The sequence below is a fragment of the Poromitra crassiceps genome (genome assembly GCF_964638095.1).
Source record: "Poromitra crassiceps genome assembly, chromosome: 8".
NCBI classification, from domain to species: domain Eukaryota; kingdom Metazoa; phylum Chordata; class Actinopteri; order Beryciformes; family Melamphaidae; genus Poromitra; species Poromitra crassiceps.
In genome coordinates this window covers 6,922,354-6,950,008 of record NC_139629.1, presented here as the reverse complement: position 1 = coordinate 6,950,008, position 27,655 = coordinate 6,922,354, and the positions used below count along the sequence as shown (strand labels likewise).

At 42.8% G+C, this 27,655-nt stretch overlaps 2 protein-coding genes across 3 annotated transcripts in view; both read right to left on the bottom strand.

Annotated features, from left to right (window-relative positions):
- Positions 1–5,797, bottom strand: part of neb (nebulin) — a gene marked incomplete at its 5' end in the record, with an annotated part of 75,026 nt that extends 69,229 nt beyond the window's left edge. Inside the window, one exon of the mRNA XM_083642259.1 lies at positions 5,732–5,797. Within this exon, the coding sequence (XP_083498385.1) occupies positions 5,732–5,797 (66 nt within the window). The remainder of the gene's footprint in view (positions 1–5,731) is intronic.
- Positions 5,798–11,633: 5,836 nt separating this feature from the next.
- arl5a (ADP-ribosylation factor-like 5A) lies at positions 11,634–27,392 on the bottom strand. Of its 2 annotated transcripts, XM_083641659.1 has the most exons (6): positions 27,062–27,392; positions 21,562–21,622; positions 21,297–21,444; positions 17,450–17,533; positions 12,728–12,879; positions 11,634–12,282 (listed from the first exon to the last, which is right to left on the bottom strand). In XM_083641659.1, exons 1-6 carry the CDS (start codon positions 27,105–27,107, stop codon positions 12,234–12,236), a joined length of 540 nt encoding a protein of 179 aa, XP_083497785.1. In that variant the 5' UTR covers positions 27,108–27,392; the 3' UTR covers positions 11,634–12,233. The 2 variants fall into 2 exon arrangements, with proteins under 2 accessions (XP_083497785.1, XP_083497784.1); XM_083641658.1 differs by having other exon boundaries at positions 11,634–12,879.
- Positions 27,393–27,655: the final 263 nt, after the last annotated feature.

Below are 27,655 nucleotides of genomic sequence, written 5' to 3'. Positions count from 1 at the left end.
AGCGCTATGTGTTTTTTTTAAACAAGTTAAAGTGGTGATGCTCATCAAGTTTCAAGAATCTGAATTCTTTCACTCAAAAAAGTCGAGACAACAACAGTTGGCGATATTTGGATATCTTCCCCACGGGCGTCAAAACGGCCCCACCACCCACGTTTGGGTCCCGACCCACCAGCTGAGAAACCCCGATTTAAGGTATACTCTGTGACTGTAATGCTAGTTTGTTGATTAAATCTTGCTCTGATCATTTCAATGGGATAAGAATACTCATATTTTACAGTGGAATCTAAACCAATCTGAATTTGTGCGCGTCTGCCGTACAACTACTGTATATTACTCACCTTCAATAACTCCTGGCAATGGCCAATCAAAATATGGGTTAAGGTTTATAATGTGTTACGTGGGTATGAATAAAGCACTAATTGATTCTACATGGAAAGGGTATGAATTTTAGCATGTCTATGAACTAAGATTAAGTGGGGCTGGTAGCAGGTAACTTGTTTTATTCAGGCAGAACCTTAGAACAGGTACACTGTAAAAGCAAAGTGAGGAAAGGGATGCAGCTGAGCATAACACCTACAATAGCCATGGGTGCATTGAGCTGCATGCATTATCAGCCTCAGCAACACTTACAAATGAGGCTATTTAATCTGTTGGGTAGAAAATCCACTCGGGAACTATATTCATTGTCCAAATAGCAGACATTTTGTTTGGAAGGTCACACTAAAAACAAAATTGTTTAAATTTTTTTTTTTTGCCCTAATTGTACTTGGCCAATTAAACCCTGCTGTCCCGGTCATTGCTCCACCCCCTCTGCCAATCTGGAAAAAGCTGTAGACTAGCACACGTGACCAGGACTCATCATACCCTACCACCAGCTTCCCACCCGCAGACATGACCAATTGTGTCTGTGTAGACTAGGAACGTCTGGCCAAGCCAGAGGTGCCCGCTGCCAGGAGTCGAACCCCCGGTCTCCTCGGGTGGTAGGTGAGTGCTTGTACATCTACACCAGTGGTTCTCAAATGGGGGTCCGCAGACCCCCAGGGGTCCGTGGCACTTTGCCAGGGGGTCCGCGAAAAGTTTTCAAGTAAATTTTTTTTTTTTTTTTTTTAATTAAAAAATAAAATGCTACATGTTACTTATTCCTTCTCAAACTACTTCCTACATGGTGCTAGTCTATCAAAATATCTTGGCTGTCATTGATTGTGTTGCATAGTGGTTTTCTGTACTGTTGACAAAATGTGATATTGTAAGTCGCTTTGAACAAAACAAAAGCGTCTGCTAAATGACGTAATGTAAATGTAATGTAATAAAAAATAAAAAATTTTTTTTTTTTTGCAAAATCTTCATAGTTCAACGAAAATAGTTTATGCTTTAAATCTAAAATGGTTCATGGATTACATTCTAATAACAAACCTATCAAATTAAAAGTCAAGCACGTTACCGTGGAAACAATTAAGCTTAGCCCAAAATCACAAATCAGAATGAGGGGGCCCCCGGTATATTTTCTATCTTGTAAGGGGTCCTTGGCTGAAAAACATTTGAGAACCTCTGATCTACACTACCCACACGCCGCAAAAAGAACGGATTGATTGCATTTCAGTTGTGAATTGTTGAAAAAACACTGATAAATAACCATGTGTTCATGCATGAGCACAGTTCCCATTACATTCTGAGAATTCCTAGCTACAAAGCTTGATTGACATAAATACCTGCCTAGGCCACATACAGTACATACATTATGGCTTACAGTGAAATAGCCATACAGTGGAGTAATACAAATGCATGCAGACAAGGTGGGGGATGCAACATTGGCTAGACATTTGAGGAGCCTATACTTTTTGAATGACTGCCCCTCGAGAGGTGGTGCTTTACCTGCTGCAAGTACTGAGAGGTAGTGGTCGATGTAGATGTCTGCACAACATACTGTATTACAAATATAGGGTTTCAAAATTGCCAGAACAAGTTATGGGAGAAACAGTACATTGTATTTGATTGAGGTTGATTTTTCTCCAGCTCTGGTACTCAAGTACAATTACAACCACTGATCCTTCCATTATGTCTAACACCTGAACAAGTCTGACATTAGTGTGCTCTATAACATTAATAGCTGTTCTGTCAAATGCATTCCTTCAAACAATTCGACAACAACATCATCGTCATTTGGGATTCCTATATTAATCTCAAGGTTCTCACACCTTTTTTACATCAAATTCAATGACTTTTCAATGACTTTCCAGGCCTAATTCTTCCCTCAAATTCAAGGACCCAACAACACGGCCTAGTTTGGACGGATCAAAGTCAATTACTGTTACAAGACGGAGAAATACTGAGAACTAGCAGCTTTACAGAAGCTCACAGACAACATTAAAAAGAGTTACACGTTACATAATTTTTTCTGTTGCTATTCTTGTAGAAAATATATAAATTCAAGCACTTTCAACGACCCTTGTCTATTTATGTCTATTTTCAAAAAACTGTCAAGGCCTTGCATTTCTCTCTCTCAAATTTACAAACTTTCAGGGATTTTAAAGACCCGTGGGAACCCTGTAATCTGTAATAAAACCTTCTCAGTCATTTCCACTCAGATAGTAATTCTAAGTGACCAAAAAAAAGTCCTCTAGGGGTGAATATGCTGTAATTACAGCTGCAGTCTAATTAAGCCTGTATTCTAGAGGGGGAAGAGGAGCCGATAATAGCCCAGCGCTATGTGTGAACCTGACTGGCCCAAACCTCTGATCTGAACACCAAGCACTCACATGATTTCATTGCTATTCTTATTAGCTGTTATTATACAGCCCATTGTCCCTGCAATCACTAGCTACCACACATGGCAGTACACAGATCAACAAAACAGTTGAAACAGCTGTCGAATCAAGCCATGTCTGTTGTTCACACACACACACACACACACACACACACACACACACACACACACACACACACACACACACACACACACACACACACACACACACACACACACACACACACACACACACACACACACACACACACACACACACACACCTCTAAATGGGCAAACCTTTCTTTTCCAACCAAGCAACTCAGAGTACAGTAACCAATAGCATTCACACCAAAGTGAACTATTCCATGAACAGCATGTATCTAACCTCCACTGAGAACACATCACAGCGGGACATTCTCCGACACATACGATTGGAAAGAGCTAAATTAACTGGGCAATGTTCAACACCATGAACTACAGTAGGTGGCCTGAATCATTCTAGAAAACTGTCCTGTAGTCCTGCAAATTGCTCGCAGAGCAAAGACCTGCAATCTAGTAGCCTAATAATCACCAGAGCTGAGAGAAGAAAACATCTCAATCAGTTTGATCAACATTTGTAAGAGGCTCCTATTGGAATCTATCAGACAGGAGAGAACCATACGTGTACATGAATGCTCACCCTGCCCATATAGGCTGCTATTACTATGACTCAAAACAAGGAAGAGCCAGGTGCAGAGAGGATGTTAGTGGGATTCTACTGAGTTTACAGTAGTACCAAATACCACACAACTTGATTTATAATGGCTGCTCAGCCTGCTCTCTTTCTCTGTTTCTCTCTCTCTCTCTCTCTCTCTCTCTCTCTCTCTCTCTCTCTCTCTCTCTCTCTCTCTCTCTCTCTCTCTCTCTCTCCCTCCCTCCCACCCTCCCCGACCCCTCCCAACAGGTCGTTTTTCCATGCATGTACCTCTCCTAAGCACATTCTAACACTGTGACGTTAACAGTCCGGGCGAGAGGAGTCTGTGTGATTTAGAGCACCACGGCTCGTCTCACATCCCTGTCTCTTTACCTCTCTCTCTCTCTCTCTCTCTCTCTCTCTCTCTCTCTCTCTCTCTCTCTCTCTCTCTATCTCTCTCTCTCTCTCTCTCTATCTCTCTCTCTCTCTCTCTCTCTCTCTCTCAGTCTGCCGTAGATGTCCACTTCTAAATTTGTCTGAATGCCGGCCAGAGTGCTCTGCAGTCTTTCCCTTAATGGGGTGAGGAGATGGCCATTTGGAGGTTGACATTAAGGAAATATAGTGTATACTGTACAACCATGATGTTAATTTAAATAAGAATGGAATAAGAATATCAATAAGAAATATTAAATTAAATTTTTTTTAAAGGCCTACTAAATAACAACCCCAATCTTGAAACGGAGAAGAATTTACTGAATGCTTGTGCAGGCAATATACTCTTATGTATTTCTGTCAATAACATGAACAGCTATTATGTTTCTCCCCATTCTCTAGATCAAATAAGAAGCCATCTTACTGTTTAGACAAAAACAATGCAATTGTTCTCCAGAGTGTAGATGAAAGTAGTAGTGAAATCAGAATGTATTGACTTGTGGATATTGTTTCGTCCTCCCTCGCAAATGATTTACACCTTTGCACTAAAGACGGTAAATCAGTTGATACGTTATATGGGAGCCAAATGAAAACAGCCGATTGTTTGGAACTTTTTCAATTCATCCAGTGTAAAACAAGCATTCAGACTCCCCTATAAGATATCAGCAATATAAAGTATGGACAAATACAAGGCTGACTTTAATCCTATTTCACCAGGAAATAATAGATTAAGCTGCTAGCCTTCTGCTTTCACTCTTCCATTGGACACTGAGACGGAGACCTTTAACAACACAATCAATTGGACACAATGGACTCTAAAGATGGATGCTACGGTAAATCTAGCATAACAATATTCTTGAGCCTTGGGGAGCTGAGTTGGGTTCTGGATTTGTTGACAACACAACACAGCAGCGATAATGCACCACAATTAGGGTTACATGATCATCAGAGTTGTTCAAATAATTTGGGCAGCTAAGAAGAATAGAATTGAAGAATAGAAGCTAGAATTGGTGTGAAAATAATCATGATGGCCAATCTACTGTATATGGTGATTTCCAGAAACTGGCAGCTCCCCAAGTTCTCATGTAATCTATTTGCTCTATGTGCCATGGAGAATACAATCCTAATTTGAATGCCATTCTACCATTACACAGTAGGCTATGTTCATCAATGGCAATTATGCTAGTAGTGATAACAGAAAATGACAGTTATATTGTGGGAGATGAATTGTGGAATCTCATGTTCTCTGCTGGGATCTGTGGCAATAGATTACTTGGACTCTATCTTGCACCTTTGGCAGTTGTGTGATGATTACATCACTAGATTCGGAATCAAGTTGTGTGGCCAACTTGCCAAGGCCTCAGGTAAAGGTAGCTCTACTTGTGAAGGACACCCTAAATGTCCCAGTCAAATAGACGTTAACAGTTGGCTGTTAAGGGCTTATCCGGGCTTTAAAACACATCGGGAGGTGTCCCTCTGAAACAGGATCCAACACACAGGGATGCCTGGTTCCCTGAACTGCTGACTGGGGAGGTATAGTGACTAACTTGACTATTCATAGGGCCTGCTACTGAACCTGCACTTCCAGAGGATATCCTCAGCCTGCAGAATCCAATTTGGAATAATATCTGAGTTTTCAATCATATGTGTATGGTTGCAATCCACAAAATGAATAAAGCATTAGTCAGACTAATTTAGTCCTAAACTGAGGAAAAATGATTGGATTATTATAGGAATGTACGTTATTAAATTATCAACAATGTGTTCAAGGTGGGCCTAATCCATTCATACTGTTTGCAGCCCATTTCTCAGCTTCTAAACCTGCTAGAACCTGAATATAAACAATGTGTTTTACACACAGTGAGAAGATATTTACTTACCTCATCCACAACCTCCTCCTCCTCCTCCTCCTCCTCATACTCCTCAATCTCATCAACATCTGCCATTTTGTGACAGTTTCAGAGGTTCTGCATTAAACAAACACAAGATGACAGTATCAGGCATTCATTATTGGCATTCACACATGTGAGATACTTCCAATGAACGTGTTTCCACTTCATGAGCTGAACTGAAAAGCATGTTTCCATCAATGTATATAACATATATATTATTAATGACATACAGGGGCGTAGGTTGTATTATTGGTTACTGTGTTATCTTAAATTTCCTGTCAGTGACATTGAATCAAGTTTCCAAAGAGCACATAGTGGGGTTTGGGCTCGAGACTGAAGGACAACTGTACCAGAGATATTTTAGGATGCTGCCAACCATTCCCTGTTCAACCCAACTTCCTGTACCAAATACTAATACTAAATCAATAGACTTTATAAACAGTCAATTACAAATATAAAACATCAACATACAGATGTGGACGCCATACCAGAGAAATGACTGACTCCTGTCGTATTTTCAGCCGCCTTACAGTAAGGAAGTCATCCACTAGGGTCCCAAACAGATATTCCAAGTTTGTGATTTGTCTCAATCCTAGATGAAATAACAGAAATGTGTCAAACTGTGTTACAGATTTAAGTTCAAATAGGTCTCAGGTAGAGGAGGGGCTGATTAGGTAGGTGTGACACCAACAACCTAACAGCAGGCCTCTCTGGCTCTCAATGCTTGACAGCCACCCCTACCCCCCCTTGCCCCAACAGCACTCAAAGTACTGCTCTTCCTGGCTGAAGCTTGGCGACAGCTGCCCCACAGTGCTCCAGCTATTTGTCATGTAAGCTAATGCCATGGCCTGATTGGTTGGCTTTGTTTAGCTAACGGAGATGCAATGCCTTCTGAGGCTGCAGGTTAAATTTAGGATGACATACTAACTACCCTTTTTAGCATTTGATTCCCCTCTCTTCACATGAAAAATGTTTTTTTTCCCCCCAATAAAATGTTACACATAAAGAGATAGATGGAAGATTTTTAGGAAGATGGACAAAACGACCAGACTGGTGCTGAGGTTTTTGATGGTAGACAAAATGGCCAGACTGGTGCAGAGTTCAGAAGCATCCAATGGTACATGTAGGTCTGGTGTGGTCTTGTTGGAAGCTTGCAGTTCTGGGTTGTTTGCGTACTCCTTTAAACATGTTCAGCAGAACCTTTGTACTCCTCAGACAGCTGTCCCCCCCAGCATCCCATCCCGATGGCAGCAAAGGATGGAGAAGATAGAAGTCCAGGCAAATGGAAGGCCATGCAGAGTAGAGAAAACATGAAGATTTTGTTTTTCCATTTTCTTTGCTTACCAGTTACTTTAGAGTTTAAGGGTCTCCCAAGCCGCCAAAGCCTCCCCAACTTCCCTCCTGAGAAACACCGGGGCTAGCACACAGCTGCGGTTTCTACCCGGGTTATCATGTGGCCCGCACAGCCAATCAGAGGCCAGTGTTCTCAGGTTTCAAACTCTAAATATACCTAAGTGATCCCTTCAGAAAAGAGCACCTGTTGAGGCGAATGCATCAGCGGTACAGTTATAAGGAAGGCAGTGGGGCGAGGGTAGTGGGGGGGTCTCGAGAAGACAAGAGTAAACCCCAACTCTCCAGACACAGCCACCGAGTGCGGGTGGGTTTGTGATGGTTATGACGATAACAAATGCTGCTTTGCTTGTAGGAAAATGTCTCAGAGAGAGCCATGGGAGAGGGCCATGGGAGAGGGGATCTGAGAATGTATCTGTGAGGCTAGTTGATCGCCTGGCAGCGCTGTATGCCAGCTCTGTTGAGGTCATCTGTTAGATGATCGTGCTCGGTGCTGCCTGAAATCAGGTCAACATCAAATGAGCTACTGTGGGATTCATGGATGAACCAAACAGTTGGCCCCAGAAATATGAGGCACAAATAAACAGCTGCTCAGGGTAAATCAGAGGTGACTGCATCCAGAAACATCCAGATAAATCACAAATGCCCTACCAGTTTGGGTTATCTGTAAATGAACGAGTCACCTTGGGCTACTCTTGACTTTTGATCATGAATGAGGATTCATTGAACATTTCTGTTCATGTTGAATGTCCTGTATTTGTCTTTATATGGGGGTCATCCCTATGTTCCCCGGGTCCTATGTTCCCCGCTTTTCCCAAATGGTGTCCACCCGCTATGCCGACCGCCCGCAATGCCGACCTTAGGTTTAGGCGTGGGGGTGGGAGAGGTTAGGTTTTGGGTTAGGGTCGGGGGGAGGTTAGGTTTAGGCATGGGGGGAGGTTAGGTTTGGCGTGGGGGCTGGGAGAGGTTAGTGAAAAACGGGGAACATAGAACCCGGGGAACATAGACATGATCCCTTTATATGATACCTGTACTGTCTGTGTATTGTTTGATATCTGTACTGTCCATGTTTTTTTTCTGCTGACACAGTAGCTAATGTGCTATAATATGCTGTACCGAAAGCAAATTCTGCCGGTTTTGTTGTGCAGTCCTTAATAAATGAATCTGAATCTGAATCTAAGAGCATTTGATATTGAGAACACTTGACACACTATATGTTTTAGACTTAACTACACTTTTAAAGCTTTTAACATCACAGCAATGAACTAATTTGTGTCAAGCGTTGGTCTTGTCCTATCTTACCTGGTATGCTAACTGATCCTCTAAACATAGTATGAATAACACTGATATGTTGGCTCTGGATTCATTTTTCTTCTTCTGATTTTTACATTTTCTCCCCAATTGTACTTGGCCAATTTCCCTTTGCTGCCCCAGTCGCTGCTGCACCTCCTCTGCCGATCTGGGGAGAGCCGTAGACTAGCACCATGCTTCCTCCAACACATGCGCCATGCCAACCGCTTCTTTTCACCCGACAGCGGGGAGCTTCACTGGCAGGACGTAGCACATGCGAGGATCACGCTATTCCCACCAGTTCTCCTCCACTCCAACAGGCGCCCCGACCCACCAGAGGCGGCGCTAGTGCAGTGACCAGGACACATACCCTAAGCCGTCTTGCCACCGGCAGACACAGCCAATCTTGCCCGTATGGACGTCCCGACCAAGTAAGGTAAAGCTCTGCCTGCATTTGAGTCCTATATACATTTGCTTCCTGCTATTAAATAAAGGAGTTCTATTTAATAACTCGGCAGACCAGGTAGGGGGTTGATAAACAATAACAAGAAATAACAAAAGCCTAAATCTACTGCAGACTTTTAAAGCACCATATAATAATAGTAGACTGCTGCCGTCTCCAACACCACAACCTGTCTGATCCGTGGGTATAAAAAGTACTCTGTGATTTAAAAATACATCAAAAACTATTTCAAGATAACCCCGTCCCACACAGTTAGGGTCCAATGGCCACCATGATACTGTAAAGTGGAAGGGCAATTCCAGTCGATTTGAGAACACTGAGCTGAATTACAGTATATTCACAGTAGCATGAGAAATGCACCTTTTTTTAAATGTCCCCTATTTAAATGATGTGCCCCCCCCCCCCCCCCCCCCCTCTCTCTTGCTGGTATGTCATGTCTCTACTCTCACCCCTCTTGCCAAGAGCAGGAAGCTCCAGGAGCCAGATTGACAGCAGCAGCTGAAGGTCTCTCGCCCTCGTAATGGCTCTCCGTTCTGTGATGCTCTGGATTGCTGCTTCTTGCTCTTCATTGGTAAGGTGACTGCAGACTGAAGATCAGGGAAAACTGTACATAGAAGATTCACCTTTGTTGTGAACATTGCGATAAAATAAACCTGCTGGGAGGAGATAACGTGTACGTTGACATTTTCGCATCAGTTGTTAGGAGATGTCACAGAATTTCAATGATGGCAGTTAGAGAGAACGGCTTCCCAATGCCAAGGACATGTGGGGTGGGGGGGCTAGAAGATGCTTAGTCACTGGAAAATGTGACTGATCGACAGGAAGACTAGAACACAACAGGTGCAGAAAGACGGCCACAAAATAAACAAACACTGCCAACTGTTGTCGATCTGAACCCACGAACACTTTAGAAAACAATTGGTTCCGTTGCCACGTAGGTAAGAGACTAAATGGAGATACTTAGTCAGTGATGGCATGACTCCGCAAGAATAGGATGGTTTGTTGTTCCCAACCAGCTAAGCTAACAGATTAACACGCAGTACATCTGCCCAGACCTTTCTAGCTCTATGATGAGCAAGTGATATCATAGATCATAGATGTATCACTTGTTCAACTCAATATTATTGCGTTGACATTGCAGTTAACATGGACAGATAATAATTGGGTTGACTGATTAATCAAATTGCTATCACTATCGTTGACACTGTGACTCAAAACACACCGAGTGAAGGCCCTCAAGTCTCCTGCACTGCGGATAGGTGGCAAACGGATACAACCTTTCCAAGTTATTTCTCAAATCAAATGAATAGATAATATGAAGTGAGAAGCCCAAAGAATTATGTTGTTATTAAAACGGGAAATGTGTCAGTGATAGAGCTGGCTGGGTATCATTTAATAATTATAATACCAGTACCACTATCCTTAAGGTGATACCAATACCAATAGAGTACATCATTTGATATTTTTTTTTATAATAGCCATACTTTTGCACATTTTGGTGGCATCTCAGCATGCTGAATGGCCAACTCCATCACATACAGTACACTCAACTTCACCACCACATACTGTATGGGTTGTAGCTGCTGCTGTGCGGGGCCAGTGTTGGGCAAGTTACTTTCAAAATGTAATATACCGTACTACATATTACTAGTTACTTTCACTTGAAAGTAATAAGTTACTTTACAATATTACTTTCTGTGTAGAGTAACTTGTTACTTATTACACTACTTTTGCATTACTTTTACCAAAACAACCGCAGCAGCAGAATGATATTGCCGCCCTGGAACCATCCCGAAAAATAATTTCAACCGCAATTTCAAAATCAGTGTAAAGAATCCAAAGTTCGAAATGTTATTCTTTTCCTTTGTTATTGTCATCTATAGTTGTTATTTGCATAAAAACACACAGTTTGATTAGGAAATGATTGGAAATGATCTTTTTTAAATATGTGCTTTGATTTAATCAAATGTAACTCAATTTGTAACTTGAGTTACTTGACAAAGTAACTGGTATAATATTACTGAAATCCTATAAGTACGGTAATAAATTATATTACTGAGTTACTGCTAAAAGTAATACTGTATATTACATGTAATATGTTACTTTTGTAATGAGTTACCCCCAACACTGTGGGGGGCCAATCACATGTCGCATTAAATTGCGTTTGACTGGAGAGGTTTCAATACTACTTGGTACCTATTGAGTTATTTCAGTTGATACCTTACAATACTGAATATGGATACCCAGCCCTAGTCAGTGATTTACACTATGATGACATAGGATTACCACCGTACTGTGTGTAACACAGTATAAGGAACTTAAACATTTGGCTATTTATTCTATTTTCTCTTAACAATAATGGCAATTGTGTTGTATGCAACGGTATTTCTAAATATGTGGCTGGCTAACAGATTTCACATTTGAGGGTACAGTGGCAACACAGTCACACAGAGCTTTATCCTCCTGCTGTGGGGTTTTGCTTCCTCTGTTCACTCACTGTCTGCTGTTCACATTGTGGACCTGTGGACTCTTCCGTCTTCTCTCCCTGAATCCATCTGCTTTCTCTCTTCTCTACTGCTTTGCTCATTATGCTCCGTGAAAAGCATTGGGAGACCATGAGCTCTTCTTCCCCCTAAAGAACTATACAGAAATGACAGTGAAATGTGAAACTATAATTCTCAAAACATATTACAATATCCCACTGAGGGAAATCAAATGCTACAGAAGAAAAGAACAATCCAGCGCCTGAAAGAAACACTCATTGAGGACACATGGCAATTCACCTGAAACAGATAAAAACACTTTATTTCACCGTTTTTTCATATGGGCTGAAAAGGATGAGGGGCATACCGTAATTTCACCCTCAATTCTGCATGTTCCAGTCATCATCAGCCATCATCGCTCCAAGACGCAGGCACAAGGTTAATGTGAATACTGGACTGTACACACAGAGGGGCGATAAAAACCACCACAGCCAGTCCGGCAATACTGCAAAGCCACACTGGGCTAGACTTACACATAGCTCAAAGTCAAAGTCCGTGTACAGTTCCATGTCAGCCGCTTTGCTGACCTCTGTTTCATTGTAAGGAAAACCGTGCAGAAATGTAAATTGTTTCAGTCTCTCTTTTTTTTGTTGTTGTCCAATGTCCTCCTGAAAACGTAACGTTTTGTTTGTTCTGAGTGTTTTGAGTTCAGAAGTGTTTCGTAAAATAAATTAACACAAAATAATATAATGTCCTGGCAGCAGTCTGGCCAAGTTCAAGTCGGCTTCATGGGGGAGGAGGGGAGGGGCCATCCATCAACTGATCCCCACCCCCCAACCTCGTGCCTGGAGGTGGAGAGAACAGAGCACAAGGGCACACGACTGATCCAAGGTCATATAGGTCATCATCTCACACGTAGCCGTGACATCATCCACTCAAGACCCTGGCACAACCTGTGTGTCAGAGGGTTTGGGGAGGTGGAAGAGAGTGGGACAGAGACAGAGTCATTAAGCTTATACCCCTGCATGTATGAGTGTATTCTATCAACACAGTAAATGCACATTAACACTATTCCACTCCACACACTATTTTTCCATTAAGGTTAGTGCATGGTGTCTTTTCTGGCAGAGCAAGGTGCTTTCTGGGAGTTCCTGGTAAAAGTCTGATAGTTAGACATATGTTGTGTTTGCTACTGCAGCAGGTTTTTATAGAGAGAGAAAAAAGCCTGCAGTGCACAACTTGCCTTTTCAAATTAACACCACAAAATACAATTGAGGGGAGCGCTTCTCCTACATAACAGTGGAACACTGTGAGCGAGCGCACACCCCAGGACTACATTAGTTCACATTTTCCCATCTGATGCAACAAGAGAAGAATGCATGCGAGTGCAGTTCCCACCCCTCCCCGGTGAGGGCGCAGCAGGCCTGGATGTGCCACTGGTGGTCTTTGACAGAGGTTAGCTGGAGGCTCTGCGAGATCTCAGCCACAGACAGGCAGCCTTTTACATCCTGCTTGTTGGCAAAGATCAGCAGCCCGGCTTTTTTCAGATCCTGGGGTGGAGATAAGATAAGAGAGATAGAAAGAGGAGAGGGTAAGGGAATGTAAGGGTATATATGCAGGAATCCTGAAGTTAAATTCAATACCTTTTAAGACCTTTTTTAAGACCCTTTCAATCAACTTTAAGACTCAACGCCACTTTCGTCACATCAGCGATAAGAGGTGTAAATCACAAGTTTCATCACGATACATATTATATGATTCTTTGGACGAGGATACACAATATTTGCTGATATCACAAAGTCTGCCACGATACGATTTCGATTCAATTCAGGGGTCTGCGATCGAGATGAGATGATATCATATGCACATTTAATGCAATCAGCACAATAGCTACAAAATGTAATACCTCATCAAATGATGATTAAGACTTTAATACTTTTTAAGGGCCTTACATTTTCCCTAAATTGATTTATCAACTTTTAATACTTCTCAAGACCCCGTGGATACCCTGGCCTGTATACAGTACAAGAATCTTACAAGGCCTCTGTCATTAGGAATGCACCGATCCACATTTTTTCACTTCCGATCCGATTCCGATACCTGAATTTGGATATCTGCCGATACCGATATTATGCCGATACCAATATTTTTCTTGAATATACAGTATAGGCAAAGATTTGGCCAATTAAAGATTTTTTTTTAAATATACCTTTCAAAAAGCAGACAAAATTAAGAAAATATACAAGGCAAAGAAGGATACTATTATACATGGGCAAATTATGGCCAGCGCCCCCTGTGCGGCCCGCGCTGGAATTTCAACAAAAAAACAATCGCCCGATTCCGATCCGATCCGTGAATTAGTGCCAATAATATCGGCACCCGATACCGATATTGGATCGGCCCCATCCCTATCTGTCATAAAACCAAACACTAATATACAGTATATGTGTATCCATAATGGTGATTTTCTCCATAATGTAAACAATGCAGCCATTGTAAACCATAAAATGCTCTTCCATTATAGACTCAATTGCCCCTCTTAGACAGAAGAAATTTAAATGTAAAGCCCAGCCTTGGCTTCATGACCGTACGCGGGCTCTCGGGAGGGATTGTAGAAAAGCTGAGCGCAAATGAAAACAAATACAATTAACATTTTCTATGATATCCTGAAAGACCATCTGGCCAAATACCAGGAAGCAGTCAAGACGGCGAGAGCAAATTAGTTCTTTTAAGTTTCCTATCATCACAAAGAACCTCAAAAACCTGCGGGTTCAATACTAACAGGGAGTTTAAGCAATAGGGAGCAACGGCATCGAGACCGGTTTGCGCATGCGCGACTCCATCTAGCCACCTCCAACCGTTGTAGCCTGGCTGCCGACTACGGGAGGAGGAGTAGTTTGACGTACCCGGCAGTACGCCGAGCTGTTAGCATGTGAATTACATGTTTTCATCGTATTTGGCACTGTCATTCCGTGTATATTCGATTCTATCATTAGTAGTAAAGGTAAAGGTAAAGGCCCACTGATTGTCACACAATGTGTGAAATTTGTTCTCCGCATTTGACCCATCCCCTGGGGGAGCGGTGAGCGGCAGCGTGCGCCGCGCTCGGGAATCACACAGTGATTTAACCCCCCAATTCCAACCCTTTGATGCCGAGTGCCAAGCAGGGAGGCAAATGGGTCCCATTTTTATAGTCTTTGGTATGACTCGGCCGGGGATCGAACTCACGACCTCCCAGTCTCAGGGCGGACACTCAGACCACAAGGCCATTGAGCTAGTTGTATGGATAAAGAGTATAATTGTTAAATATGTCCGCTAATTTGACCGAATTTCTTCTTTGTTCATAGGCATGTCTGCTGTTGCCAGCAGCACTCAGGAAGAAGTAGCCGTAGTGTTTTGGTGTCGTGCAGCTTAGTGATATCTGCTTCCGGGACTACGGCAACCCTGTTGGAACCCCGTCGCCGTCCCTAAAACGTCACCGCTTAAACTCCCTATTAACTCGGTCACTGCTCCCCCTCCACCCAACAACATTGAGGACCAGGAGTCAACTCCTGAATTTGAAATTTTTTCTTAAAAAGAAAAAAAAAATCCTCAGAAAGTTGACACTACTACTAGTATTCGTCATAGCATGACTCATCCTGTCCCTCTCCATAACAAATGTGCTGGGCTTGCACTGTTTTGAATCCATAACTCTACCCGTCCTAATTGATACTTGCTCCCGCCTCCCGCATGAAGTCTGTAACCTGCTGCCTCAACATTATCTCCACTAGCCTCGTTAAAAGTGTCTTGGACGTAGTTGGCCCGTCAGGCCCGAGCCTCCTCTCCATTATTAATACAGTAGCTCTTTGTTCCATCATGTTTTAAACACGCAGTCCAGTCCCTCCGTAAAAGAAAACACACAAACCTACATCCCTCCATTCTCAACAAAGACCCATTATCTAAATGACCATTGTCATCTGAAATTATTGAAAAGGTTGTTCTGTCACAGCTCATGTCATAATCTGAAACACAATAACATCCTTGAGAAATTCCAATCTGGTTTCATGGCCCTAGTACAGAATCAGCCCTGCTTTAAGTATCAATATAAAGTATATTAATAATAATATTAAAGTATTATTGATACTCCTTGATTGATGCTCCTCGCTACTTTTGAATCTGGCTCCTATTAGACCTCACTAGACCTCACTGCTGCCTTTGAGTGACACTGATGACGATGCCATCATTCAGTCACCGTCTCAGATATGGAGGCGTATTGGTGGCAGAGCTCTGGCCTAGCTCACCACATACCTGAACAGAACATTCTCTGTCAATATACTGTAGGTACCTTCTCTTCAAAATATTTCCTGTGGGGTCGCCAAGGTTCTATTCTAGGTCCAGTTATTTTCTCCATTTACATTGTTCCTGCTGGGTCAAATCCTTCAAAAATACAATATTTCATCCCACTGTTATGCAGAAGATAAACAGCTTTACCTCCCCGTAAGACCCGATGAGCAACTCACTTTAAGGAATCTAAAAAACTGCCTTAAAAAACAACTCATATTATTTTCTTCGGCCATCCCGATTCCACAAACATTATTACCAAAAACCTGGGCCAGCTGTCATGTCACTCCGCCTGCCAAAAATCTTGATGCGATATTTGATTCGATCCTCAAATTTGAAAAACAGGTCAAATCAGTAGTAAAAGACAGTTTCTTACAACTTAGGAACATGTCCAAAATCAAACAATTTGTCTCATTCCATGATCTTGAAAAAGTAATCTATACTTTTATTTGGTCTCGACTGGATTACTGTAACTCCCTATATTATTTAGGTATTAGTCAATCTCAACTGTCATGCTCACAACCAATCCAAAATGCTGCCGCCAGGCTTCTGACTGGCTCCAGGAAGAGGGACCACATCACTTCTGCTGGCCTCTCTTTCTTCACTGGCTCCCCATAAGCTTTGCTCAGTTTGTTTTTAAAACCTTGAATGGATTAGCAGATGTTTCCTCTGCACCACTGATGCCCCCCAGGGTCTTCAGGTGATCGAACAAGACGTTTTGTTCATTCCACAGTCTAGACTGAAGCTCAGGGGAGATCGTGCCTTTGCAGTTGCAGCCCCTAGATTATGGAACAACCTTCCCAGGGCCAGTGCTACGTACACCACGCACTGTGCGTAGGCTATGTACACCATGCACTGTGCGTAGGCTACGTACACCACGCACTGTGCGTAGGCTACGTACACCACGCACTGTGCGTAGGCTACGTACACCACGCACTGTGCGTAGGCTACATACACCACGCACTGTGTGTAGGCTACGTACACCACGCACTGTGTGTAGGCTACGTACACCACGCACTGTGCGTAGGCTACGTACACCACGCACTGTGCGTAGGGCACCAAGTGCCGCGAGGGGCATCATCCAGAGCAGGAATAGCACGGTCAAACAGACACAACAGTGGATGCCCCACAGTTTGGCTTTAATGCCCTTTCTCAAATTACCTCTCCACACGGCCAGTTTGGCATTCCCTGTTTTGAACCCCTTAAAAGAAAGTTGTGGACCTCCTAGTTTAAAACTACATCATGCGATGCAGATAGACTGCTAGATGCAAAGAGAGCAGCCAAAGATCTCAGAACAGGAGCTGAGAGCAGACAGACCTCTCACTCCATCAACACTTTTAAATCCAGGTTAAAAATGAATTTCTGCTACTTAGCGTTTGAATCCTACTGAGTGCTCTGTGCGTAGAGGTGTGTGTGTGTGTGTGTGTGTGTGTGTGTGTGTGTGTGTGTGTGTGTGTGTGTGTGTGTGTGTATACACACCTGTTGTTGTCCTGTCTTTGATTTATGTGTACTCTTATTCCTTGTATTTGATATACTGTGTTTCTTTCATTGCATGCTCACTGTCTGGCATCTTTCCACTGTACAGCAGTCTGGTTAACTCGTAACAACAGTTGTTTTTAAAAGTGCTTGGCAAATAAACTTGCCTTGACAATCTTTTGGCTTCAGAACAATCCTTCAGAAACCTATGGGTGACGCATACTCACTATGTCCACGCTACAGTCCATGGTTTATACATATAAATACATATAAACAATTTGTATTTTGTCTTTTATGTTTCACTATTCATGTCATGATACTCACTTCATGTGCAAGCATTCTGTACAGTTCCTCTTTGGTCACTGAGATCCTCTCTCTGTCTGTGCTGTCGACCACCACAATCACAAACTGATCAGAAAACAGGGGAGAAATAATGAAGGAAAGTTAACAAAAGACAACCTAACTTTAAAGTCGAGCTGAACCCAAAAATGACTTTTCTTTTTTTTAGTTCAAATACCTGGGTATGCAGTGCACCTATTTAATAATGTATGCAAAAAAAATCACAAAAGTCAAATTTCTTTAGTTTTTCACACTTTTTCCCACATCAAAAGTTCATTTTTCAAGATTTCATTGATAACAGTAATGTACAGTTTGCTGACGTCACCTAGTACTATCACATTTCTACCCCATTTCAACCAATCATATCACGACATGCAGCTGTCAATCAAATCATTTCAGGATAATTTTCTCTTCCAAAAGAAGTAGAAAATGGCACCTAGTGCCTGTCATCTGGCAGAATTCCTATCCCATAAACTAACTACTAACTTGGCCAATTGTTAGAAACATGAACAAAAAACAAAAACTATAATCTCTAAGAATGCAAAGAAATGTAACTGGCTCGTAACACGCATTCCAGGAATATTATTTACATTTATAACGATAATGGCGCGCGCCTCCGAGCCTGACAGCCTCCCTGGCTGTCAGGGGTCGTCTCTCGGAGTTTCCAGGCGGGCGGGCAGCACCCATGCATCGGATTGTCCACTCGCTCCGCACAAAGCAGCCTGGCTACCTGGTACTCCGCGGATCCCACTCGCGTAGCACGACAACACGCTGAATCCCACCCGATTTGGGGGTGGAACACGCCAGGATTGGCCGATGCCAAAGCCAGTCCTCAGAATTGTAAAATCAAATGCTCGACACGTATATGGTCCGCCTCTCAATTTGTTTTCAGTCTGAAACGGACTCAGATGCACGTGACGAACGGGTTCACCTCGACTTTAAATTCGCCAGTTTTTGCACTAGGCCGTAGGCACAGTACTTATACTGTGCCTACAATTTATGCAAGGTTCCATCCCGAAGAGTTTTACTGAAGAGTTAGTAGGCATGTGTGTATGTGTGTGTGTGATGTGAGTGTGTGTGTGCGTTTTCTGTGTGTGGAAGTGTATGTGAGTGATGTGCGTGTGTATCTGTGTGTGTGTGTGTGTGTGTGTGTGTATGCATGTAAATATTTCTTTTTCTTTTTTCTCTTTTTCCTTTCTTTATTAACACGTTCACTGCCAACGACGAGTTGAGTCGTCAAACACAATCCAGCGGTTCACTGCCAAAAAAAAAAATCGATTTTTTTTTTTTGACGGTGGGACGTTGATCTAACCCTTTTACGTCTCCTACACCAGAATTGGAGGTATTGAATGTGTATAATCTATTTTACCGACCCACTGAGTGGCGACATGTCTCTCCACAGTAGAAAGAGGCGACCCAAAACTGGAGGGAAAAGCGCGAGGAAGCCGTTCTCATACTGTAAAATTGATGGCGAAAACGCTTTCACTTTCGCGCTGATGCACAGCGGTGGCAACGGTGGGGGGTTCCAAGAATAGATTGGATGCACACTTTGAAACACGCAGCATAAATATGACCAGAATCGCATCAAAGCTCTCAACCAAAACTCCACGAAACGAGCGAGTCCACCCAGACTTCCTCAAACAGCGGCCGCGCAAACAGGCAGCAGCAACTTCGTTGTGACACGCCCGCTGGAGAGCCAGGGAGGCAGGAGGAGAACACACACGGAGGGAGGAGTTGGAAGCAGAGGGGGGTTTCCTGCTGTTATGGAGGAAATTACTGTTCAAAACTATTGTTTAGATGTCTGACTCTTACTGATGCCAAAAATGAATGGTTAAAGTGACTGTTCTATCGAATTTCACAAAAAGCCGTTTATCTCTGAATAATTTTTCTGACGCTGAAACCATGCTGTATTCAACTGCTAATGCTTACATAACTACTAACTCTACAAACTAACTCTTTTAGACAGAGAAAGCACACATTCTATTAGTTCTTTTGAGATATTGTGTGTTCACAAAATCTTAGCAGAAAAGAATCCTCGGGTCTTGAAAGATGAGCCAGAATCCTCAAAAAAACCCTCTGGCAGAAGCTAACTACAGTAAAAAAAAAACGTCTGGCAGTGAATGTGTTAAGGTATCGTTATTTTCAATATCATTATGATGGATGTTGTATATTATTGTCTTTTTTCCCTCCTCACATAATATATAAATATTGTAAGAATGCTACTACAAGTATAAACAGTCAATGTAAATCTATGTAAAAACTTCTTCTGTAAAAAATCTTGCAATAATAGGGGACATTCACACCAAAAGCGTTTTTTTCAGTCAGAAGAACGCTATGAAAATCATGTTGAGAGCGCTTCCATTGTGCACAAAACACAGCGCACGGACCATTTTCTTTGCGCTCCGTTTGTTTTCCCCTGCAGTCGCGTGCAGTACAGATCAGAACACAACGACCACAAGGACGGTAGCCAGCTGGTTTTGTCTGTTTGATGTTGTTCACTGTCAACATGTGTTACATGTCTTTTTGTTTACAGTATAGCTTTATTTTATATAGTGTTATTTTTCTAGGTAAACTTGTTGAGCTTTGGCCACCCTGAAGTCTATTTGCTTCCTTTTGCTTATCTTTGAACCTACCTTTGTTGTTAAATAAATCATTGTTTGGACCACAGTAATTCCGCTTTCTTACTTTTTTCCTGGGTTATCTTATGTTACACCACTTATCCCCTAGACACTTTCATGGGATGTAACAACATGAAAGCCAGATTATTGACAATTCTGGCAGCAGCGGAGGTTGAAAATCCCTCGGGAGGAGAAAAGGTAGGATGAGTGAAAAAGACGAGCAGGGCGCTTTTCCTCTAAAGTTCAACTTTTTTCAGCTTTAAAAACGCCCACAGCGCTCCTCCAAAAACAACAGACGCCACCAGCGCTGAAACACCAGGTGCGTTCATTAAAAGAGGAGCACGTCTAGCACGTCCTTACATAGAGAATGAATTGCAGAAAGACGCTGGCAGCTCCAAAAACGCTTTTGGTGTGAATGTCCCCATAAAGTATAAAAAAAGAAAAGCATTTAAAGTCAACAGGGGCCGGTTGCACCAAGTGGTCTTAACTATGCCTGGTCGTAACTCCTACGTCGGTCTTAGTTAAGACCACTCTTTAGAGTGGATTTACGCCTGTTGCACCAATAGGGCTTACATCTGGTCTTAACTACGCTGGTCGTAGCAATGCGAATTGCCGGGGAATGCCCCCTGATTGGGCCAAAAATGTGCCTCGCGCCGTCACCCACTACTGTATGTGCGTCACTACACCCTCCCTCCTCCCACCCCCCTCCTCCTGTAGAAGCCCCGGGGGAAAATGGCGGCGGCGATTAGTGTCAGGCAGTCTGAATGAAATTGAATGTAACGTTCCCAATTCTATGTATTAAATTCTAAAAAACGACCCTCAACATTTGGGAAGGCTAAGCCACACAACTAGTTCGTTATAATCTAACTTCATGCTTCAAAGGCGACTTTACGACGATGACGGTAAGGACTCAATTACAGCAGGTCTCCGCTGATAGACACGGAGATCTCTGTTACAGGCAGGCACCCCGACCCTACGCCTCCTCCTGACCAGGCGTAAGAGTTACGCCTGGGCGTAGTGAAAAGAAGGCTTAAGCCCTCTTGGTGCAACCGGCGTAGCTGTTAGGTCGTAAAGTTACGACCGACTTCGCTTAAGACCAGTCGTAAGACCACTTGGTGCAACTGGCCCCAGGAGACAATCACCTCTGATCCATCCTACATACTGCAGACTAAATACTGAGAGGCCCACAGTCGGCCCACCCAAAGTGTTCTTACCTCTGTGTTTGTGTAGTACGTGTTCCAGGATGACCGCAGGGACTCCTGACCCCCGATGTCCCACATCAGGAAGTGGGTGTTGTTGACCACAATCTCCTCCACGTTGCTTCCTATCGTAGGAGAGGTGTGCACCACCTCATTCATAGAACTACGTCATAAAGAGAGGCAACACACAAAGTATCACTCATGAAACATCAGTTTCACATTACATCATAGAACTGCGATAACATTAGCCCTACTGAAAGTGGTCAATATCGATACTCACAACTGATAAAGAATCGTGGTCTTCCCAGCATTGTCCAGGCCCACAATAATAACCTTGTGCTCTGAAAAGGTAAAAGAAGACACAAAGAATTCAAAATACCAAACAGTGACTGACTGACTGACTGACTGACTGACTGACTGACTGATCTACAAGTCCCACACAATCTCTGCCAATGTCTAATCTTTGTTTAAAATGGGATGTGGAACGTGGAACCGCCTTGGGCGCCTCAAACAACGGCCATTCTTTATGCTCAACCGACACTATTTCTCAGTGACAAATTGAGCCATTTCACACATCTAGCATCAGTGGGACATTGTGGCACTGGAAACACTACACTGCCTCACAGTCACAGATGAGTTAGTGGGTGGTCTTAGGCAAGCCTGCTCACTCAGGCTGAACACAACAGCAGCTGCTGACATTTCATGCAGATTCTTTGTTTTTCTCTTTCACTGAAGGAAACTCTCCCTCTCCCTCTCCCTCTCACTCGCTTGGCCGGCTCCACTGAGCAGGCCAATGCCATCAAAACACAGACCAGGTGTAGTGCAACATCATGCAGAATGATGGAGACAAAAGAAGGCTCTACCTATGAAAAGGTATAAACAAGATGAGACAACTTGGCTGAATCGCTGGCTTACTGTGATGACACAGCGATACGACCGCACAATAGACTGAGATCCTTCAAATCCCAAAGATCTAGGAGGCGAAAGGGTAAAAGATGACGAGATATTGGGGAACTCGGTGCTGGCTGCTTTTCTATAAATAATTTCTAACATTTCCATCCAGCCGACAACATCAGCTGCACTAAATGCTCTTTTCTGATCTGGAACTACACGTATGTACATGAGTCCATGTTTCAGCTCAAGTGACACAGGCAGCACAGAAATGACAAAAGCCAAACTAACATTGACTGTTGTCGTTGCGATTAGCTGTGACCAAATGGGTAACCTAAAGGTCTATGAATTAAGGCAGGCTTTCCCAACCTCGGGGTTGAGGTCACCTGAAATTTCTAGTAAATGATCAGTACAAATAATAATAATAATTATGATATAGTAACAAAATCACCACAGAATAAAACAACTGAACTTATCCTACGTTTTCACAAATGCCTCAGCTAAATCACAAAATATAAATCTACATAATTGGATAGAGCCATAACAGGTTACCCCCCCCCCCTTAGTAATAGATAAGTCTTTCTTCAGTTCTTCAGTGGCCTGTTCAGTGATATGCTGTAGGCCTGCAGGCCTATTATGGCTCATTTCCACCACATTTTACTGCCCTGCACAGCTCGTCACCACTCGGCTCTAATCGTTTCGGCCCGATGGACGTTTTGCTTCCACCGCGGATCATCTGCCCCCACCCACCCCCGCCCACAGCTGGTCGTCATAGCGACCGCATATCTGTCCTTCGCTTATCCGAAGTAGGCTATAACATAACGTTACAATTAAATCCATCCACAGAACTTTTAAACTGTTTATGAAATACTGGTCCCTCTAAATGACCGGCCAAGAGAATGGATATCACTTTGTAGTTAGTCAAACTCACAGGCATGCGCTGCGCTGTGCGGGGATGGGAGAGGCGCAACAGAGTGAAGCCTCTACCCCGCGGCCTCTCACCAGGCAAGACTGCGGCTTCACCAAACACCCGCTGCGGCCTAGCGGAGCGCTGCAGCCTGCACTCAGCTACAGAGCTTCCTGAGCAGCGGAATTGACAATTGAACACCCGCCACGATTTTATTTCACCGGAGGCGAAGGCAGCAACACAAAAGACTGATGGAAATACAGAAGAGAAGGTAAGCCCACTAAACTGGTATGCAGCCGCCAGCATTGCACTGCATTGACAGTCAGTAGACAGAGTAAACATGATTCTGCCTGACCAATCAAGCGTCAACAATGTTTTCACGTCACCGTATGAACCCGGGTTCACAGAATAGAACCACTACGAGGCAGGTACTAAAAGTAGCACGACTCGACCCCAATACAACCCGGGCTGGGATAGTTTTTAGTGGTGGAATGAGACCATTTATCGAGTCGAGTGGAGCGGGACCGCGCTACTACCTGTGGTGGAATTGGGCCATTTGTGGGGTCTGTGTTAACCAGCTATAGCCCATATTTGTAGTCTACTTAGCTTTTTTTAATTTTATTTCATTATTCACCGTTTAATTTGAGTCATTGTTTGCTCAGCATTAATTTGCAGCCTTATACAAGCTTAGCTCACCTACACATATCCTGCACAGGGAAAATAAAATCCTCACATTGTGCACTAATCTGTGGCTCACCCTGGCTATTCCGCTCTCTAGCTGCCGTCCACAATAAAATACATAAAATAGCCTAAATGTGGTCTAAAACCAAACGTTTACTTGGAACATAGTATTACAAACTATTACATGATGGAAAACAAATTGACGTCAAAGTGGGGTGACAAGCCAAACGAGGTCGGGAACAGAAAGAGATTTAGTTTAGATTCTGCCTCTACGTGTTTTAAAGCACATCTTATCAGCCTAATCTCCATGTTTAGTCTATAGCTACTTTTTTTTCTTTTTTTTTTGCATCAGACAACGAATGCATGTACACACGCATGCACGCATACATTTTGTTTTGCCCTGATCATACCAGGATAGAGCACAATTGCACCAGAACTGACAGGTTGTTATTGTGTTAAAGCAGGTATTGTCCCAAAGACTTGGGAAGTCAATTCTTTATTTGACTGGTTTGTGGACTTTGAGTCATAAGTGTGTGTCTGGTTTCACCAATACAGTTGGGCTTGTTGTGGAGCAAAACTGCTATTTGTGAAATTCAATTATGTTCTCGGTCTTCCTTAGAAAATGTATAAAATTCACTGAGTTTACCTGGAATATACCTCTTTAATTAAATTCCATGATAACCCAGAAATTCCATGATCAGTGGTAACCCCGCCATATACTTGCCTATATAAAACAACACATCTGTGCACGGCCATATTATTTAGGTTACAGCTGTTTGATGAGGATGTGGAAGCAGCTGCTTGCAACCAGAGCTTCACAGGAGCAAGTTGTGCGCCTTATCTCAGCAGCTCTACTATGTTGTAGTGTTGTACACAGAGCAAAATAGCCCTGAAGATAGCAAATAGGGTATGTGTGGGTAACCAAAACACATTGCAAGCAGTCACATATGGCTCACTACTCTGTCACCATTGTTTGGAGGTCACAAGTTAGTCTTGTGCAACCAAAATTGTCTGACGTTAAGATCTTGCTTCAGATGCAAAGGTCACCCAGATGCAGCAGGTCTATAGCCTAGCTAGCTTCTTGTCTATGTCTAATACCTTTTACCTATACATTGACCTTTTTCACCAGCAGCCATTTTTTGTCTAAAAAGCAGTAAGTAACTTTGAAGCGGGTTTCCAACTTCCAATCCATTTAGATGTTCCAGTGCCAGGGCCCTCGTTAATGTTTTGTTCGCACCTGTGTTACCTCCCGCCTTTTAGACACAAAATGGCTGAGGTGACTCAGCATATTAACTACAATCCAACGCAACAGTAATGGAATGAAATGTCTGCAAACTGTATTATGCTGTGCGGTGCTTTTTAGTCTCCCCTCCAACAAGCAAACCGTGTTTTGCATTTGTGTGTGTCCAGCACCAGTTTTTCAAGAACTCTGGGGATGTGCATATTCTAATCTTCTCCAAGAACAGGGAACAGCCTTAAGGTTTGTTCTTGCATTCCTATTAGACAGACAGACACCCATGAAACGCCTCCAGTCTAACAAGATTTCCTGAGACGTGGAAGCACAGCTGGGACAAAAACCAGGGCTACCAATAAAAGCCTTAAAGACACTATGAACTGGAGGGAGGGAAGCAGATAGGAGCTGAACACAGCAGAGGTCCAATAGATCGGCTACTGGATGATGGTATGACTAGCCTGACAATGATGCCACGGTTGCCAGCCACCAACAAATGACCTACATCTATGCCTAATGCCTGAGAGAAATTATGTCAAAAATGTTGATCAGGTTAGCCAGTCTCCCAGGGGAGTGGAGTGAGTGGGATGTTGGTATAATGTTGATATGTGAATGTTTGAAAAGCTAATAAAAACAATTGAATAAAAATGTTTATCAGACATTCCGACACTTAACAACTGAACATCGCTTAAGGTTTAAACTTTTTAGGTAACAACAAACCCTTTTATTTGACACACTCTGTAATGTACAATTTTTTATACAAACCAGATAGTGAGAGTATGAGTATATGTATGTATACAGTAATATCAAAACCAAAAACACTATAAGTCATGTCGAACTGATGACCTACATCCCAACTCAAACCAGTTGTTGTTGCTTTTGTGTCACATCATGCAACTGAAATGGCTGGTGGGACTTTTAACTTTGTTTGAGAAACCAGGCATGAAGAGACATGTATGTTGTATGTCTAAGTAGGGAAGGGGCTGTGAGACTGTGCCGACAAAAGGCATCTAAAAAAGTACTTACAATAGAGGTCAATGGGAATACCCGCAAACCAGATGTAACAGGGCTATAAAAGCCACAGAGGAGGTCCAGAGGCTGAGATCAAGCAAATAGACTTACTTTATTTTCACATATATAGTGCAAAACAAAACAGTGCAAAAAAGAAAAGGTGGGTTTAAAAGGCAGCAAACGTTTCAGGCTGTGACTATCATCAGTGCTACTGGCATTCAGGTCTAACAAGGACAGGTTAAATAGACAGGCAGGCACATCATTTTGACAGGTGCCATCAGTCAATCAGCTTGTCTACACACGGATAAGGTGAAATGAGTACACTGGCAGTACATTCAGTATGATTCACTCTGAAGTCAATCATCCTCTGTATTTCTTGCCTTAAGGCCTAAGCGTTCTCCTGAATGATATGGGTGACTGCTCGTTCATGTGCAGTAGCCATGATCTCCTAAAATTGTGGATGAAGCCATGCTGGGTTGTCTGAGAATGAGCTTGGCAAACGCTGATCTGTGTTGAGACTCATATTTCAATGGCTTCACAATGAGCTATCGGTTTACTGTCTGCGGATCAGTAGCCAGGGATTGATTTGGTTTCACCTCACCTCACGTTAGATGCAAATTCCGACAGCATAAATAATATAACACGGCTGGAGCTCGGTACTACTGTCGCCTAATGGGACTCGCAATGATTTCAGCCAGGCTAGCTAGAATATTGACGCTAGTCCTTTCAGCGTAAATACTCCGTAAACAGGTTTTGTACAAACCTTGTAAAATTGGAAGGTGATAATGGATAATGCAATGTTATAAAAACAAAACAAAAAATAACGAGTAAAGGCACGATGAAATGACCAGGTTAATAAACATGCATTTACAGTGACTATAGGATTTTGTAGAAAACTTGGGGGGACGCAAGCTGTGTGCAAAGCACTGGGTGCAGAGCAGACACAGCTGACATGTCTTGCAGGGGGCCTTTTCTTTAACAGCCAGCTGTGCTAGCGTTAGCTACCTTGTCTTCGCAATTTCATTAAAGAAAATCTCACAGACTCATAACGTCACTTACCTTGATGGTTGAAAAGCCTCCATAATTTAGTAAAAAGTATTCCCATGGCTGGTGGTGAGATGTCAATGCCAGCTTGTGAAAATCAGTTGTAGCCAGCTAGCGTTGATGCTATCCAATGCTATCAACATTAGCTAGCTAGCTAGCTAGCTACACCACTGTAAGACAGGGTGAAGAAGAGCTGTCAAAGCCTGAAGGTAAACCCGCCATACTTGTAAGAATTATATTTGTCTCGTGGAGTGTCAATATAAGTATAACGCTGAATAGTATCGAAAACCACACTACAATGTTACTGTAGCTATAGCTGGTTAACTACTAGCTACTATCAGCTGAGCTGAGCTGGCTGCTGAAGTCATGGAGGCTGGTGCCCTGCGCTAGTTAGCTGTCAAAGCTGCGCATGCGTGTTTCCAGCTGGGTGGTGTCAAAAACAATACTGGTCATCATGAAACAGTAGCGTTAATTACAATATTATAATAAAGTTATATGATAAAGACTACAATTGAGGTACAAATCATATTAAGGAACGCAACTAAGAATAATTATGTGAAGCTTAAAGTAATTGCATGCATACAGAGCTCAGATTTATAATAAGATATT

Excerpts from the sequence above, each read along its gene's own strand:
- arl5a (XM_083641658.1), bottom strand. The coding sequence starts at position 27,107 with ATGGGAATACTTTTTACTAAATTATGGAGGCTTTTCAACCATCAAG. Across the intron at positions 17,534-21,296 it reads CGTACTACACAAACACAGAG|TTTGTGATTGTGGTGGTCGA; the intron begins GTAAGAACACTT and ends TTTTCTGATCAG. Across the intron at positions 12,880-17,449 it reads ACAGAATGCTTGCACATGAA|GATCTGAAAAAAGCCGGGCT; the intron begins GTGAGTATCATG and ends TCTCCACCCCAG.